Source organism: Paralichthys olivaceus, chromosome 11 (assembly GCF_024713975.1).
Source record: "Paralichthys olivaceus isolate ysfri-2021 chromosome 11, ASM2471397v2, whole genome shotgun sequence".
NCBI classification, from domain to species: domain Eukaryota; kingdom Metazoa; phylum Chordata; class Actinopteri; order Pleuronectiformes; family Paralichthyidae; genus Paralichthys; species Paralichthys olivaceus.
In genome coordinates, this window is record NC_091103.1 from 23,011,520 (window position 1) to 23,027,520 (window position 16,001).

The window sequence follows — 16,001 nt, forward strand, 5'->3', positions numbered from 1 at the left end:
ATATAGGGAGTTTTATTTTGAAACTACAGCAGAAGTGTCCATCACTGCCTTTACCATGGCAAAGAAAAAGTAATTTTTATATTAGTTTTATTTGGAAAATGTACAGGAAATATCACCACGTTTATCTCTTTCTTAACCTTGGAATAAAAATGCAACTATATATTAGTTTTAATAAAAAAAATACTGGAAATGTTATCACGTTAAATAAATAAATCTTCAATAAAATGCAGAGACACAAGTACAAAACATGCATTGTAAGTATTTAATGTTAATGTACAGAGTTTTTTTTTTTTAGATTATTTGGTACATATAAAGGAAAAAGAAGCACAATATCCCAATAGTGGTTTCCTTTGTATTTCCCATACTGTGTTGACAAGGGGATGCAAGGAATTAACAGTAAGTAACTGCTGTAACAAGGCAAAACAAAACAATTCTCCTCAATTGTACACAGGGATTACTGAAAATAAAAGGTATAAAAGCAAAGTGCTGAGATGTACTACAAGTCTGTACAAAAAAAACTAAGTGTTACAACAAAAATGTGTGCAGTAAATGGCATTGTGCAATACAGTACATTACAGGTATGGCAAATATATGAAAGATAAAGTTAGACACTACAAATTATGGCAAAACATGCTGGACACATTTCACAATAAAAGCATATGAAGAACAACGAGTCATTTGAAACTACATGGACAAACGGCTTCAAAATAAATGAAGTCTTACAATTTCATGGCTAGGCAGCAACATCTAGGCAGAAATATTCACGGCTATGGTTAAAGTAACAGCTGATGGTCAAAAACTATGTCAAATGATAAACTGTTCATAATTTCAGGGGCCGTCCCACTTGCTTCACACTAAATCAACTAACTGTAAGCACAAAAAAATAATGTCACTGTTTCAATGTAGCATCTCTACGCGTTTAAATTCATGTTATCCGACATAAAAACATATTTTAGCAGCAAGTAAAAATCTACTGGAAACAAATATTTCACAGTTTGTAATGACAGGTGCAAATAACTACACAGAAATGAGATTATGACAAATTAATAACATTTTATGCAATTCTCAGAGCTGAAGGAACCGGAGTGGAAAATAATTTGTAAAGATTGTACAACTGATTTCAGGAAACGTTGATCGGACTTAGTCATCTTAAAAACATACCGTGTGTAAACATACTGTTACCATGAACCTCCAATGATCATGAAGCTTTTTGTCAGCTTGGATGAATCTGTAACAAAATACCTGGTCGAGCTTTTTCACTCACATAATACTGCTGGTGAATATTTAATGACAATGGAGCTTAAAATCCAAAAAGGAGAGTTCTGCCATTTCAGCATGAAGAGGACAAAATTGAGCCCTACTCAGATTCTTGGATGCATCAGGCAGAAAAACATTACACCCTGTTGCACTGAGTATAATGTTCTCCATAATGGCAACATCTTAAAATGCTCCTGGAAGGCCAAACTAAAGTTGACAGACTCCCTTGTACAGCTTTAAAAAGGCATGGGACTAGAAATGAGAGAAATCAGAGGCTTTGTGCCATCTTAGAGGGACGGAGGCATAGGGGCTCAGCCATTTGCTCTCTACAGTCAATGGCTACTGAGTTAGCACGTCCAGAAGCTCGGGCTGGAGCTCTGTCTAATTGAGGCTGCAGCAGCTCAAGTAACTGATGGTTTTACCCTCGCCGGGCATCGGGGCAGTGTCATTGTTATCCAGCTTGTTCTGCTTGGCTTCTCGGATGAGTTCGCAGGCCAGGTCGAGGAACAGTTTCTCGACGTTGTCGGACTCTTTGGCTGAGGTCTCCAGATACAGCATGCTCTGGGCCTCAGCGAAATCTTCAGCCCTCTGTCTGAGAACCTCCCTCTTTTCTGCCAGGTCTATTTTATTACCTGTAACGCATTAATATTGATCTGTCAAATTACATAAGAAGACACAGATAGAGAAGATACTTTCTGAACAGTGGTGGGTGGGTGGGTGTGGATGAGGGAGATGGAGCGTACAAAAATTCACAAACATCACAATAAAATGTACATAAGCAAAAATATAAATGAGGGCTTTTACAAATCCACTGAGAAACTGCTGCTGATATCTGCTCAGTAGTTCATGTTCAATGCAGATTTCGGCGCCTGACCTCTGTACTGATGTACCTTCCCTTCTTACAGGTAACGTCACGTGCCAAGTTAACATCACATTTAACTCTGGTGGCAACACACTCTCTTCATAGCTCTGGCAGCACGTAACGTTGGCCTACAGTTATCTAGTAGCTTCCTCAAACGCGAGTCGACACTACAATTAAATTCTTAAGATCGAGTGTGGCTCATTTTTACACAAAAGGATTCCGACACGTGAAGCAAATGTTTGAAATCAATTCTGTGTAAAGACGGAACATAACAAACAGAATGACAAGGGAGGCAGCTGATTACGAGTTTGGAGTATTTTGCTGTATTAAGCACTGAAATTCATATTGAGTGGTAAATTATAGTAGATGGGTTTGATTATATTTATTCTGTGATTTTGTTAAGGAAAGTCTTCATGGGTTTTGCACTTATTCATATTTGTATATTTAAGTTTAGTTAACTTGAAAGTTTACTTGTCAACAGTTAATGTGTTAGATTTCAACTTCCAGTTTGCCTTAGAAATATAAAACACCTTCTTATTATCAACTGCCATTGGAAGTATTGGTTCTGGCTCCAGAACTGTTTTTAAAATATTGAATTAGCACCAGTATCAGAAAAACCCCAAATGATACCCAACCCTACTCAGAAAACCAGGTGAGCTCCAGTAAAATAGTGTGTGCAATTATTCAGTTTTCTCATCACAAACACGATGTATAAAGTTTTCTTACCGACTAATATAGTCACCACTTGGTTGTTGGCATACTGCTCAATCTCCCTCAGCCACTCTGGAAGGCACCTGAAGGAGTCCTCACAGGTAATGTCATACGTGAGAATGAGGGCATTGGCACTACGGTAATAACTCTGAGTGATGGAGCGAAATCTCTCCTGTCCAGCTGTGTCCCATATCTGCAGCTGCAAAACAGATATTTGAAATGAGCAACTCAAATCGTACAGGTACATACGTTTGTATAACATAACATGAGTTTGATCTTTGTATACCTTGACCTTCTCCCCTTTGATTTCCACGGTTTTAATCATGAAATCTACTCCGATAGTAGCCCCTTGTCCAGGTGGGAAAAGGCCCTAAAATGAGATTAGATATTTTATTTCACTGTACTGCGATACACTGTGTGATAACTCGTTAGCCCAGACAGATACAAACCTGAGTAAAGCGCCGGACAAGACATGTCTTTCCAACTCCAGCATTTCCTATCAGGACTATCTTGAACAGGTAGTCATAATCTTCCATGCTCATGCTAAACTGTGGAGAGAAAAAAAAAAGGAGAAACAGGAAAGAGATCAGAAAATGCACTTCACTAATACTTTACCAATACTTCCCCTTTTTTTTCCCCATCAGATGATGTTTGTGCATGTTTTGTTAGATTCTTAATGTTTTTGCTTGGCTGCAGTTACAAAGGGCCGTGCATCACGGTTTATTATCTTATTGATTTCAACGAATATTATACCTTTACACACTGCATGAATAAAAAATAAGGCAGGAAGAAGAAAAATCTTATATCACAATGAAAACAAAGCATCTGTAACACCACACAGCATCAACATGTAAACAGGAAAAAACAATAAACAGGTTAATGTAAACAGGAAAAACAACATGCAGGTTAATGTAAACAGGAAAAACAACATGCAGGTTAATGTAAACAGGGAAAACAACATGCAGGTTAATGTAAACAGGAAAAAACAATATACAGGTGTATATTAATGTGAACAGGGAAAAACAATATACAGGTTAATGTAAACAGGAAAAACAACATGCAGGTTAATGTAAACAGGAAAAAACTACATGCAGGTTCATCGAAAAGGAAAAAACTATATACAGGACAGGTTCATGTAGACATGAAAAACAACATGCAGGTTCATTCTTCTCCGCAGTGACCGTCCGCAGCATCGTGAATTGGGGCCTGTACGTGAGAAAACTAAGTATTTCTGCAAAAGACTGAATCAGACCCTGCAGGACTGAAGTAAAAATCTCCTCATGAGCCACTGAACATTATTTCAGGGTGGAATTCAGCTGGAATCATTGGCATGTGAATATAAATGATCATTTCCCCGGTGTCGCATTTTCCTTCCATCTTGTTTTCTGATGAAATGTTAATCGTTCGCATCCCGCTCGGACTCAGTCTGGAGGTAACGTGGCTGATTAATCATCGCGTTCCTTCGTTATCCTCTGAGTTGGGAGTCTTTATAAAGGCGACGCTAGCAACAGTAGCTACTAGCAGCTACCGTGCGGCTGGAGCCATTTTGGCTCAATCTGCAGGAGCAGGAGGGAGAAGGAGGATAAAAAAAAAAACATAAAGTCAGGTTTGTAGGCGTATGACAAGAGTTTGCACTTACCCCCAAAACACGGGGATGTCCCCGGACTTTAAAGCACTAGGTATGCATAGATCCGGCTCAGGAAACGGGGAGAGCCACTGATGGGAAGAGCATAGTTGTTCCTGTGGCTGAGGAGGAGGAGGAGGAGGACTGTTCTCAATGATGTCATCTGCTCACATGCCAACTACATTTAATCCACATCAGTGTGAACCAGTTCACATGTCTGACTCTGAATCATCTTACATCTAATAGGACTTGGCTTGTAATAAAGATTAAGCATTTAGTATCACGGTTATAAAGTTATCAGTATTATTGCAGTATTGTTAAGATGTTAAAACATGACCCAAACACAAACTGTTGTAATTTCACTGGGTTTATATAATTCTATATAATTAGAAATATTTGACACATCATATTTTAATTATGGGAACGGTTGGGTTTCACAGTACATTTGAAGATCTTGAGCTTATTATGTTTTGATTTGGTGCTTAAAATGTAACTGAATTGAATACCTTTTATTTAAGTTAATTTATTTTTAGCCATGGATTTTTGTGAAGCACTTAATAACGTTGTTTAGATAAGTGCTATATAAATACATGTATTATTATTGTTATTATTATTACTACATTCACCCATTATGGACTGAACTGTAACTTTGTGTTTAACTGTGCAATATGCATCTGTCTGTGCAACACAATGGTTCATGTGCAATTTATTCACTGTACATATTCTCACACTGCACATATTTCTCTTGTTTTTACACTGTATATGTTAGTTTTAATACATTCATATTTTATATGTCCCTTACACTTAAGTATTGCATATTACTTACTTAGCATCACTTACTGATGCCTATTTTTGACTATTGCTGTTGTAATAACGCAAATTTCCCCATTGTGGGACTAGTAAAAGATTATCTTATCATCATTTCATAAATATATATATATATAATAAACATTATAATATAATAAGCATTTTTTTGTAAACAGGACGTGCACTCAATAATATATAAACTCACATTGGTAAATATTAACTTTAACATGTTTCATGTATGTTGTCTGACAGATAAATTATTATAAAGTATTAATCTAAAAATCACATTTCAAGGTTTTGTCCTGTGTCGTTGGTTGCCAGGAAGCAGAGAACCCGGAACCGACGGGTTTTGAAATGTTTCCTCCCGGAGTCTCGTCGCGGCTGCACATCGTGCCCTTGACTTCCTACGGGAGGATATAGCTGATCGGTGGAAGCATCTACCGGGAGGTCACTTAGAAATCTGCACCGTGGGGACATTTTCTCGCCATGGGATTCGTACCGGACGAGGCGAAGTGTCTCCCTCCCCCGGGGATCGCTAACAGGACCTCGGTGTGGCTCGCCGGGGTCGGCTGGTGCTCCGCCATGCTCCAAAATGCGATCAACCACAGGCCGCCGCTAAAATCAGGTTAGCATGTTTGCTAGTTAGCTTTCAGACTCTTGTCACGTCCGCAGAGCTGAAACGTTAAACCTGGAAAATGTCTAAAACCTTCTCTGACGTGGTGCTGATGACAAAGAGCTGTAGTTTGTTGTATCAGCTTGTTATGTTCAGATTCAATTGACTTTATTGTCCTCATCGTCAAATGTTTCATGGGTCACAGTGCTACAGCAGCTGCAGAGCAAACCACAAGAAACAGCACACAAGGACACACCGTGTGTGCCCTAGAATAAAAGTGGACCTTTCCTTAAAACACTTAATAAGATGAAACACTAAAAGGATATAACGCTGAAAAGATCACCAACAAAAACTGACTTTAGAACCTGTTGTTATTCTGTTATTAAATCTACATGTGTGTTTATCCAGATTTCCCTCGTCTTATATTAAAACACTTACAACACACAAAACAATGAATGATCTAATACATTGCACAGAATAATAATCATAGAAAACACACATAGATAATAAACCCATTTTTAAAAAATCACCAGGATCTGTCTTATTGTCTTTCTAGCTTTTATAAATGTCTATATGACTTTATGCTGTGTTTATGCATTTATCGCTTTAACGTTTAGCTTTAGAAAAATACGTACAATTCGGATGACAGTTTGAGTCAGGGCTACTGAATGTTTGAGCGTCTGACGAACATGATGGATTCATGTTTATTTAAAAAAACTAAATGAAAGAGTTTGACATTTGTTCCTGGTTATTTCGGAAAGATAAGTCACAAGCCTGTTGTTCCTGATGAGAAAATGAAAGGAGAGCAGGCATGGACCATGCAGCTAATGTTATGTAAAAAAAAAAAAAAAACATAAAAAAACTAATGAAGCCTAGAACCAGGTATGGACAGGCGTCATACACAGGAGTTTTAAGACAAATCTTTGAGCCTGTGTAAAGGTTGTGGTTTTAAACTCTTCTTTATGGGCAGAGTAAGACTTGATAAACAATATTTTACAATTCTGTCGTAAATCAATCGTATGTTAATCTTCCTCACTGGGCTGACTCGATGCACAAGCAACATATCAATATATATATTGGTATTGTGCATTATTCACACATGGCATTGTGTAAATAGCATTGTCATGGTGCGTGTTGCTTTAACCACAATCCCATCTGTGCTATTTCTCCTTTTATTTAGGAGTTCATCGACAGGTCCTGCTGGCGACAATTGGCTGGTTCATTGGCTACCACATCACAAAGTATGAAAACTACACGTATGCCAGACTTGATCGAGACATGAACGAGTATGTCCGACTGCATCCAGAAGAATTTGCAGCAAAAGGTGAGTCATTTTTTCATGTATGAAGTGCATTTCATGTGTTTTCTGATTACATTTTGCAATGTGTCATCATCCTTCATAGTAGACATCAGGGATTTTATATAAGTGAACATATGAGACATTATTTGTAGATCGAATACACAGGAGACGATGGTTTAAAGTTGGCAGCACAGTGTTGGTTTTATTGTGTGTATCTCACACAACAATCGCCACATCACCTATTTTCACACCCCCCATATCTCAATTAAATTTTATTATTCATGTTATTTTAGATTTTTATTGAGTTTTGCCCTATTGTACATTATCTTCAAACATAGTCAATATCAGGGTCTAAAAGTATGTGTCCATTTGTACCAGGATTTCTGTAGTGTATGAAGTGCAGTGGGACATTTGTTAAACTACACAGAGAGAATTTTAAAACTGGAGGCTTGTTTGTGTGTAAACAAACCGTTTTCTTCTTTTCTTTTTTGTCACCAGAGAGAAAAACCTTTGCAGAGATCGTGGAGCCTTTCCATCCTGTGCGCTAAGTGTTGTCGGAGGGGGAGAGAACATCTGTGGACCACTATCTGTCTTCAGTGGTCTTTTTGTGAAATTATTATTGTGCGAGATATAGCTATGTAAATAAAAAAAATTTACAAATTCATTATTCTCTGACTGATATTTTCTTGGAATAAGTCAAAACAACAAACTCAATTCCAGGTTGCATTTTGGACACAATTGAAGCTGAGGACATTGTTGGTTATTCATGATCGTTTAATCAGTCAGAATGTTTTGACATATCTTCAAATCATAGTTTCAATTGAGTTTTGCAAATGAGGAGACATCAATTTTGAGTTTGGGCGATGCATGCATAAGTATTACACAAGTTATAAACATGGGGTCACTGAATATAAACAGTTCAGAGATGTGTGAGTGACTGCTCCATAGACAACACTTCTACAAACACCTGATCTTTTGTTTAATGTCCACGTATCTGACACTTGTTTTCTAATTCGCCACTCCAATGATGTCCATGTACTTCTCAGTTAGGCTCTGAGACTTCTTGGTGAGGTCGCTCATCACAGAAAACAGCCCGCTCAGGTGGAAGCGGAACAGGGCTTCGGGATCTGCTTCCAATAGAGGCTCCAGGGTGCTGTTCTCTGGCTCCCCCAGGTGAAACAGGCCGCTCTCCACTGCGTTTCTGATGGTTTTGAGCATCAGGTAGTTTCTGTACAGATCACCGCATGACTCCTCCGCCTCTTCCCACACCTGGTCGGAGGGCACGTCTCGGAGCAGACTCGGCAGCAGGATGGTCTGCTCCATGTCGCTGACGGCTGAGCTGTATCTTCTCAGAGCCAAGAGTAGGCTGTTCTTGTTGAATTTGACTTCGGCAGACTGCATGGTTCAGATTGGATGTGTCCTGGATGTTCCTGTGCTGTGGTGGCAGACAGCATGAAGCAGGGTGCAGTGCAAAGCCATGTGGGTTATTGGTGAATTTATACGATGAGTGCTGGTGGGTTGATCACTGCTGTTATGTAAATGCATCGTCCGATACATTTGCGCACTGGGTGCTATGTGGAGTCAAACTCTTATCTCTATTTGATTTACACAACCCTCATAACAATGTCTCACCAGTTTGCACCAACAAAATCCTCTGTCGAATGATTAACCACGCAGGCCACCGAGGTTGGCTGACCTGAGTATGGACGGATAACATGGTTTTATGGTTATTGGTATAGGGTTAAACATGGGCTGAGGGGTATCAAAGTTTGAAATAAAGAGGTTTTATGCCAGGACAGATCAGCCGTTTTTAGATTTACAGGATTGAACTTCAAGCAAAATCTTTAAATTCAATCTTAAATATACATATATATAAACTAAGGCCAGCTGACACTGGATAAAATAACTGGAAGTAGGCGTAGGAGCAGTCTTTTTTTTTTTATTGTGGGCCTGATTCCACTCTAAACCAAATGGTTTCCGATCCTAATGTTCTTTCATGTGTGCGACAAGCTCTGGTATTTTGTGACACAAATGTAAATGCTGCAGACTCTCGGTCTGTCAGCAGACTAGTTCAGAATAGTTTTAATTTCTGAAATTTCATTTTATGTTTAAGACCAGTTTATACTTTAAGATAGAGAATTTGTTTTTTAAACTGATCTTATACATTTGGGCAGATTTTCTAAACTGCCCTAAAAGTTACAAATCCTGCTGACAATGACCTGTTCAACAGGACAAAGCTTATTGAGGCATGTTCTTATATTTTCACAATATGTTGATAAATTGTATTAAATGAGGGACGTCACCTATAAAAGCCTGGAAATATTTGAATTGAAAATTTGGACGTCCAACTGTTTTCAGAACATCTCACTTGCACCACTTGAGACCTTGCAGGCACTAGATGGCGCCCTTGAGCTCTTTCATTGTCATGGTGTCTTGAAGTGAATTCTTCAGTTAATGATTGACACGATTTTTCATGAGATACTTTGATTTGTTTATGCCCCATATGAATTTCCCTTTCCTTATTGTTAAATATTGCCTCCACTTTTAGCTCCTGTACATGTGCATGACAATTTCATATGTTCTGTAAAGTAAAGCCACGGATGAAGACACAAAAACAAACTCTTTTAAAGAAAAAACTATCCACTGTATTGATTTTTAAGGCAACAATGTAACCTTAAGTGCAGCAAAATTTATATGAAACATTGCATTTCATCAACATTCAGTGTCTACATATACGTTCAGTTACAATCGACCTTTTTAAACATCTGAAAGTGTAATTTTTATGCAAGAGCCACTCAGTGTAAAAGAACAAACTATTTCAGTGAGTGTTTTAGATGTTAACGACACAACGCCAAATACAGTAGTTATGTCATTGATTGGCATAGGACGTTACCACGGTTCTCTGAAGAAGTTTTATCAATAGGTCTCGCTTAGTTTCACACTTTTCTTCAACAGGAAGAAGAGAATTGAAAGGTGAATGCAATATGTTCAAATATAAACTTTTCTGATGTTAAATTATAAAAACTGATCCTAAAGCTGCCCAAGACATTCTGGTACTGACTGCACTCATCTTGATGGTTCAGCAAACACCAGCTTCAGCTTCATAAATCAAAGGGATTTATCCACCTGCCTTGCACCAGCTACTTGAAGCATGATGGGAACTTGCAAGCAGTCGGGTCGGTCTTCACTGAGACTCCCCAAACACACGATCTGATACAACCTTAACAAATCTGGAGGGTGAGAGCACAAGCAGCAGAGAGAGGACAAATAAATCCCTTCGTCCCTCGGCCAGCTTACAGAGGGATCATATCTGCGTGGAGCTGCTCTGTCAGTTCATTTATTTCATTCTGTGTAGTCTGAGATGGGACTTGGCTCTTCGTCAAGCACAAACACTCTTTCCTCAAAGTCCACCTGAAAGAACAGTCTCCATTCTCCAACACAGTCCAGCTGGTTGGCCATGGCTTCAGTTCACATCTTTCTTCTGCTGACCGTTGATTATGATTTCCAAGACGTTGGTGAGATCCATCATCTTGCCGAGCATGTCCATGATGTCGGGATGCTCCCTCGCTCCGCTGATGAACTCCTCCAGAGTCAGCTCACCTGTGGACACCAGACAGCAGCAAATATGAGCATTTCTGAATTTAAATATTATCAAATATATTGTAAATCATCAAAATGTCCATTTAAACCTAATGTCCTATTAGTACAGTGTTTTACTCTGAAAACCAGGAGCATTTGGATATTACTGGGTTGTCATGGTGACATTATTTGCAACCAAAGACACTGTCAGGGGACTTTATTGAATCTCATAACAGCGGATACCTCTGCCAAGGCCCAAAATCACTTTAAATTCAACAAAATGTCATTTACTCATCGGCACTAGTCTCCTCAATGTGTCCGATGAGCATTTTTCTACATTTTCATTGATTTCCAAGAGAATCAAGTCAGATATGTTTATGGGATTGATATCTTTATTCACTGCAGTGTGTGCAATTTAGTGAATTGAAATCATGTGCAATAATCCATATTGCTTATTCCTTTAAGCATTAATACTTACAGCCAATTTAGTTTAGTGTAAGTTTACTGTCTCACTTAAAATTACATGTTTAATTGTTATTTCTATTGGTTTTGCATTTACTTCGTATACACTTTATTTAAAATTGTGCACAAGAATTCCCTTTAGGATAAATAAAGTCTTATCTTTTATAATGCTGTTTCTAATAGTTGGTGCATTTCTTCCATGAATTCAAACAATCATGACAAACGATTTCCAAATGTTAAAGTGTGGCATACAACAGATTTTTTCTTTTGCTTAATTAGATTGACTAGAGAAGAGTTCAACTCATAGATATCCTAAATATGCCTGATTAAAACATTTCAAACCACAGTGGGGGAAAACAATCTTGGATCTGCCACCTGTTTCAGATCCACACCATAATTGAGTGATTTCTTCACTGACCCACTTTCATCCACTAGGTTTCGCTGAAATCCGTTAAGCATTTTTTGCGCAACCCTTCTAACTAACAGACAGACAAACAAATGCAGAGGAAAACATAACCTCCTTTATTTCCTATTATTCAATATTTTACTCTGAAAACCTGGAGCCTCTGGATACATACTGTGTTGCCATGGTGACATGAGTTGCAACCAAAGACACTAGGGTTATAAATTGTTGTGTAATTGTTGGATTGATAATATTTGTTACCTTCTCCATTGACGTCAATTTTCTCGTATATAAGCGTCACAATCTCCTCTGGGGGGACGTCGTAGCTCCTGGTGATGTCTTGAATTGCCTGTGAGAAGAGTTTACAGTTAATTGTTAGACACAGGGATACACACAGAGGCTTAAACACTTAATATGATGATGTGTCTGCTTCCATTCACTTCACTTCATCACCTATGACATGATGATACAGCATTTAGCCTTAAAGGTTCATTGTGTAGAATTTAATGACATCTAGTGGTAAAGTTGCATGTTGCAGGTGAATACCCCTCACCTAACCCTCCACAGAGAGGAGCCCCCATGTAAATATAAAGTATTTGAATATAAAGAGCCCATTCTACGGTAAAGAAAACAACAATTCATACAATTTAGATGGAACACCAGTGAAAACAGGATTATTTTATATTAAATTTCTACCCAAAAATCCCTTTCACTTAAATCTTACACACTGGACCTTTAAAAGATAAGTGGTTCATGATTTTACTGAAATTGCATCATGTACTCTGTAGGGTTATGGCTGTGTGATATCTTTAAACTGTGAATTAGGTTATAGTCGAGGCCATATTTAGACTTAGATAAGAAGCCCACTGGATTAGGTGTCATGTCTCGTTCATGGCAGGTTAACCTCATTTCTCCTCTTTCGCAGTAGAGCAGCTAATCTGCACAATTCAGGGAGGCGTAAGCCGGCAGCTAACCCGTCTCTCCTGAGACTGATTGGTTATGAAACATTCACAGAAAAATCGACTGCACCTTGAATATAGTCTCCAGCTCCTCTTTGTCAATTTTCCCGTTTCCATCTTGGTCAAACAGCTTGAAGTACCACTTTAGTTTCTGGTTGATTTCTCCTTTCAGTAACAAGCTTATGGCTGCGATGTATTCGACAAAGTCAATGTAGCCGTCCTGCAGTAGAACAAAATAAAGATTCAGTTAGTGAAAGCAACACAGATATTATATAATATGTATATCCTTGTACATGTACTGCAACATCCAAATTGTTTATTCTTGCAATTAGGATTTTTTTAAATCAGTATTTTATCAATTTTGCATATGATCATTAAATGCAGAGGCTGTAGATGTAATACAATTCTGAGGAAACTATTGCATTCTGTTATGGGTAATGTTTATTACCCATGATGCTTATTTATGTACATAGTTGACATATCGTGCTAAGCTTTGTCAAGGATGTCAGGACTCACAGAGCAGAGTTTAACCTCAGATGATGTCTCTTAAAATGTCACAAATCTCTTTAATCTCTGATGATCCTTTCAAAATTAAACCATCACCATCTCAAACCATTTAATAACACAGGAATAATAATGATTTCTTCCACAAGGTGCATGCAAGAGGATTTCACTCAGGAACTGTCTCTTCAGGTGACAAACCAATCGATCTTTTAAGTGAATCACCCACAATCTATTTATTCCCCCTGGGCAGAGCAGGAGAAATGCCTCTCAGGTGTTTTCTTACCCCGTCCATGTCGAAGGTGAAGAAGACCTGATCCACGTAGCTGCTGGCCTCCTCCGTCATCCCGTTCATTTCAAGCATCGTCTTGAGCTCGAAGAGCGTGATGAGCCCGGATGGAGACTCCTTCATGAACTTGGTGTACCAGTGGTGCATGTCCTCCTCCAGTATATCATCCAGGTTTGAGCAGTAGCCTCCCATTGTAAGTGGATGTTTTGTCTCTATGTCCAGAATCCTGCAGAGCACTGGTGGTGAGGCTGATGCACGCAGGACGACGATCGTGCAGAGCACTGACAGCGCTGAGGTCTGACTGATGCCTCATGCAATGACCGCCTTAATCCTTAAGTCTTTGGGACGGCCCAGAGCAGATATAACCCTTAATGCGATAACTGCAGAGTCTTCCTAGAAGCTCGGAACATTGCATGCTGTTGGTACTGAAGACTGAGGAGGGTTGGATACCAATATCCGGGGAGTTAGGACTCAAATACACAGAAATTTCCTTGAAGGCCTGAACTCTTAAGTCTCAATGCTGAATTTAGTTCATGGACTTGTCTTAATGGTCCACATATGCATTGAGTTGGGGGAAAAACTTGCATTAATACATTTTTTACTAGTTATTAACTTTTTAATTAATTGCTACAATTATTGTTTTTTTTGTATTCCCAAATACATCATGTATAGTCGTAGTGTGCCCACTCACAAAGGGTTACCGCACACCTCCGGGGATTCTACGAGAATTAACCAAGGGAGTTCCTCTTGGGACTGACTTATCCTCTTTAGAAACTGGGCCTGCAATGATAAATATAGTCACACACATTGTAGTAGTAGTACTACATTATATAAACAGGAGAAACATGTACATTTGCTTTTCACAAGCTGCTAATTGTGATTTTTAAATTTTGTGCTGTGCGTCTGTTAAAAGAATGACTTGTACTTTACAAAGATGCAATAAATAAAACATTTAATTATAACACTCGATAAAAGTAATGACTTCCTAATAAATAGATATAATAAATATTAATCAGTACTAACAGGTCAAGAGTAAAAAGGCCTCTGCTGGTACTCAGGTCAACTCTTTAAGGGTTTACATCATTGCTGCATTGATGCTGGGGTGCAGCTGTGAGTGTGTGGGGTGTTTATTTGGGGGGTTGGTATGATGTGGTTTTATTTGATTTTGTTCATTATATTTATTACCTCAACCAAGGAGGTTTCCATCTGCATGTATTTGTTTGTTTGTCTTTTCATTTGCAGGATTACGCAGGAAACTACTGAGCGGATTATCAAGAAGTCTGGTGGAAGGAAGGAACCCATTAAAGTTTGGTGCAGATCCAGGATCACTTTGTTTACCATTGTGAGATTTGTCAACATTTTCCTTGATTTCTAAGAGAATAATTCAAGGATCTTGATGAAAAAAATCATGTTTAATAATCCAACACAACTTAATATCACCTCATTCCTTTAAAAGTGTGCACACACCATCATCTGAGTCCTGATGACATGCAACCATTATTACCACCTCCTATATCAATAAAATATATTAAGATCATTATGGTTGTTATGTTTTCTTGTCGTAGGTTAAACAGGACATGATATTGTGTGATAGTAGATTCTCCCTGCTCTCTGAAACATTAATAAAGGATCAATCATCCATTGATTAATGTCAGATAGTATAATTATACATTCTAAATAGATGTGTAGTTCACAATTCGATATATAGAGACTTATTATGAGGAAATTCTTGAACTAATTTCCTTCGGGAATAATTCATGGATCTTGATGAGGGGAAAACCGGACATATTTAGGGAACTGATATCGAGTGTGAACAATTCGGTGCACAGTGATTGAATGTACTCAGCCTGAGTCCATGAGATCATCGTAAAATCTTCTCACAATGGCTGTTTTAACGGCGTTGTTGACCCATTGTTGACCTAAGTGTGGCTCTACATGACTGATCTCAGGGATCATGTGTGTGACATGAGTTTCAGAGTAGCGACCGCTGTTTAAGCCAAGCAGGCTATCAAAGCTCAGAGCGCTTGTTATAGTAAATCTGCCTTTAGAAGATTAACAGTTCTCAAAATAGGGCTGAGGAGATGCACCACGGGCCACTACAGACAGCACAGGCTGCCAGTTTCTACCATGCACACCCAGAATGCACGCTGGTATAGAGTTAGGCCATAGCACATGAACCCTCAGCGCTGCCAACAGATTAAGAGAATTGTTTACTTTAACTGAAAAGAGATAGACGCCTGCATGCAGAAAAAAACCAGGACAAATACAGAAAATACAGTGAGGAGCGGCTAAAGTCAACTGAAGCTGAATCAATAAAGTCAGAAAGTCAGAGCAGAAACGTGCAGGTTTGTTTTCTCTAGACGTCGCATTTGCAATGTTTGCAGGTTTCAAAGAGCAGGTGGAGTGCTTTGGGTTTTATGTACAATAATAAACTTTAGAAACCTCTTGGATTGCTCCGATGGGCTGCTGTTTAAACTTGACCTATTGATCAGCATGTGACGATCATGCAACCAGGACATTTGGGAACGGCATGTGAAAAATATATCTCCTCTTTTCTGACAAGAAGGAGATGTGGCCCATGCAGCAGGAAAAAAAGCTATATACAGTATTAATAAGAATTAATAACATTTCCTT

The 16,001-nt window shown here is 38.6% G+C and overlaps 4 protein-coding genes and 1 long non-coding RNA gene across 6 annotated transcripts; 2 read left to right on the forward strand and 3 right to left on the reverse strand.

The window, feature by feature from the left end:
- Positions 1–248: 248 nt before the first annotated feature.
- On the reverse strand, positions 249–4,629 carry rab30 (RAB30, member RAS oncogene family). 2 transcript variants are annotated; one of them, XM_020088472.2, is made up of 5 exons: positions 4,470–4,629; positions 3,280–3,378; positions 3,117–3,200; positions 2,846–3,029; positions 249–1,889 (listed from the first exon to the last, which is right to left on the reverse strand). In XM_020088472.2, the coding sequence occupies exons 2-5, from the start codon at positions 3,370–3,372 to the stop codon at positions 1,639–1,641; spliced, it is 612 nt and encodes a 203-aa protein (XP_019944031.1). In that variant the 5' UTR covers positions 3,373–3,378; positions 4,470–4,629; the 3' UTR covers positions 249–1,638. The 2 variants fall into 2 exon arrangements, with proteins under 2 accessions (XP_019944031.1, XP_069390978.1); XM_069534877.1 differs by lacking the exon at positions 4,470–4,629 and adding an exon at positions 4,083–4,379.
- Positions 3,683–3,927, forward strand: LOC138412101 (uncharacterized). The gene is made up of 2 exons (XR_011244606.1): positions 3,683–3,795; positions 3,864–3,927. It is a non-coding gene; the product is annotated as an uncharacterized lncRNA (long non-coding RNA).
- A 981-nt stretch (positions 4,630–5,610) lies between the features above and the next one.
- ndufc2 (NADH:ubiquinone oxidoreductase subunit C2) lies at positions 5,611–7,838 on the forward strand. Its single transcript, XM_020088474.2, has 3 exons — positions 5,611–5,886; positions 7,055–7,198; positions 7,673–7,838. Exons 1-3 carry the CDS (start codon positions 5,748–5,750, stop codon positions 7,720–7,722), a joined length of 333 nt encoding a protein of 110 aa, XP_019944033.1. The 5' UTR covers positions 5,611–5,747; the 3' UTR covers positions 7,723–7,838.
- An 89-nt stretch (positions 7,839–7,927) lies between these two features.
- thrsp (thyroid hormone responsive) lies at positions 7,928–9,676 on the reverse strand. Its single transcript, XM_020088473.2, has one exon. It carries the CDS (start codon positions 8,573–8,575, stop codon positions 8,183–8,185), a length of 393 nt encoding a protein of 130 aa, XP_019944032.1. The 5' UTR covers positions 8,576–9,676; the 3' UTR covers positions 7,928–8,182.
- Positions 9,677–9,822: 146 nt separating this feature from the next.
- On the reverse strand, positions 9,823–13,667 carry guca1c (guanylate cyclase activator 1C). The gene is made up of 4 exons (XM_020088039.2): positions 13,365–13,667; positions 12,648–12,797; positions 11,880–11,967; positions 9,823–10,774 (listed from the first exon to the last, which is right to left on the reverse strand). Exons 1-4 carry the CDS (start codon positions 13,557–13,559, stop codon positions 10,638–10,640), a joined length of 570 nt encoding a protein of 189 aa, XP_019943598.1. The 5' UTR covers positions 13,560–13,667; the 3' UTR covers positions 9,823–10,637.
- Between the last annotated feature and the right edge of the window lie 2,334 nt (positions 13,668–16,001).

What these genes read in the sequence shown, in the direction of transcription:
- rab30 (XM_069534877.1), bottom strand. Translation starts at nt 4,112, where the DNA reads ATGAGGAGATTTTTACTTCAGTCCTGCAGG. An exon ending in TTTTACTTCAGTCCTGCAGG is followed by an intron (nt 3,379 to 4,082) that starts GTCTGATTCAGT and finishes TTCTCTCCACAG; the next exon opens with TTTAGCATGAGCATGGAAGA. An exon ending in TCAAAGGGGAGAAGGTCAAG is followed by an intron (nt 3,030 to 3,116) that starts GTATACAAAGAT and finishes TCTGTTTTGCAG; the next exon opens with CTGCAGATATGGGACACAGC.
- ndufc2 (XM_020088474.2), top strand. Translation starts at nt 5,748, where the DNA reads ATGGGATTCGTACCGGACGAGGCGAAGTGTCTCCCTCCCCCGGGGATC. An exon ending in CAGGCCGCCGCTAAAATCAG is followed by an intron (nt 5,887 to 7,054) that starts GTTAGCATGTTT and finishes CCTTTTATTTAG; the next exon opens with GAGTTCATCGACAGGTCCTG. An exon ending in AGAAGAATTTGCAGCAAAAG is followed by an intron (nt 7,199 to 7,672) that starts GTGAGTCATTTT and finishes TTTTGTCACCAG; the next exon opens with AGAGAAAAACCTTTGCAGAG.
- thrsp (XM_020088473.2), bottom strand. Translation starts at nt 8,575, where the DNA reads ATGCAGTCTGCCGAAGTCAAATTCAACAAGAACAGCCTACTCTTGGCT.
- guca1c (XM_020088039.2), bottom strand. Translation starts at nt 13,559, where the DNA reads ATGGGAGGCTACTGCTCAAACCTGGATGATATACTGGAGGAGGACATG. An exon ending in AGCTGGAGACTATATTCAAG is followed by an intron (nt 11,968 to 12,647) that starts GTGCAGTCGATT and finishes CTCTTCTCACAG; the next exon opens with GCAATTCAAGACATCACCAG. An exon ending in AATTGACGTCAATGGAGAAG is followed by an intron (nt 10,775 to 11,879) that starts GTAACAAATATT and finishes TGGTGTCCACAG; the next exon opens with GTGAGCTGACTCTGGAGGAG.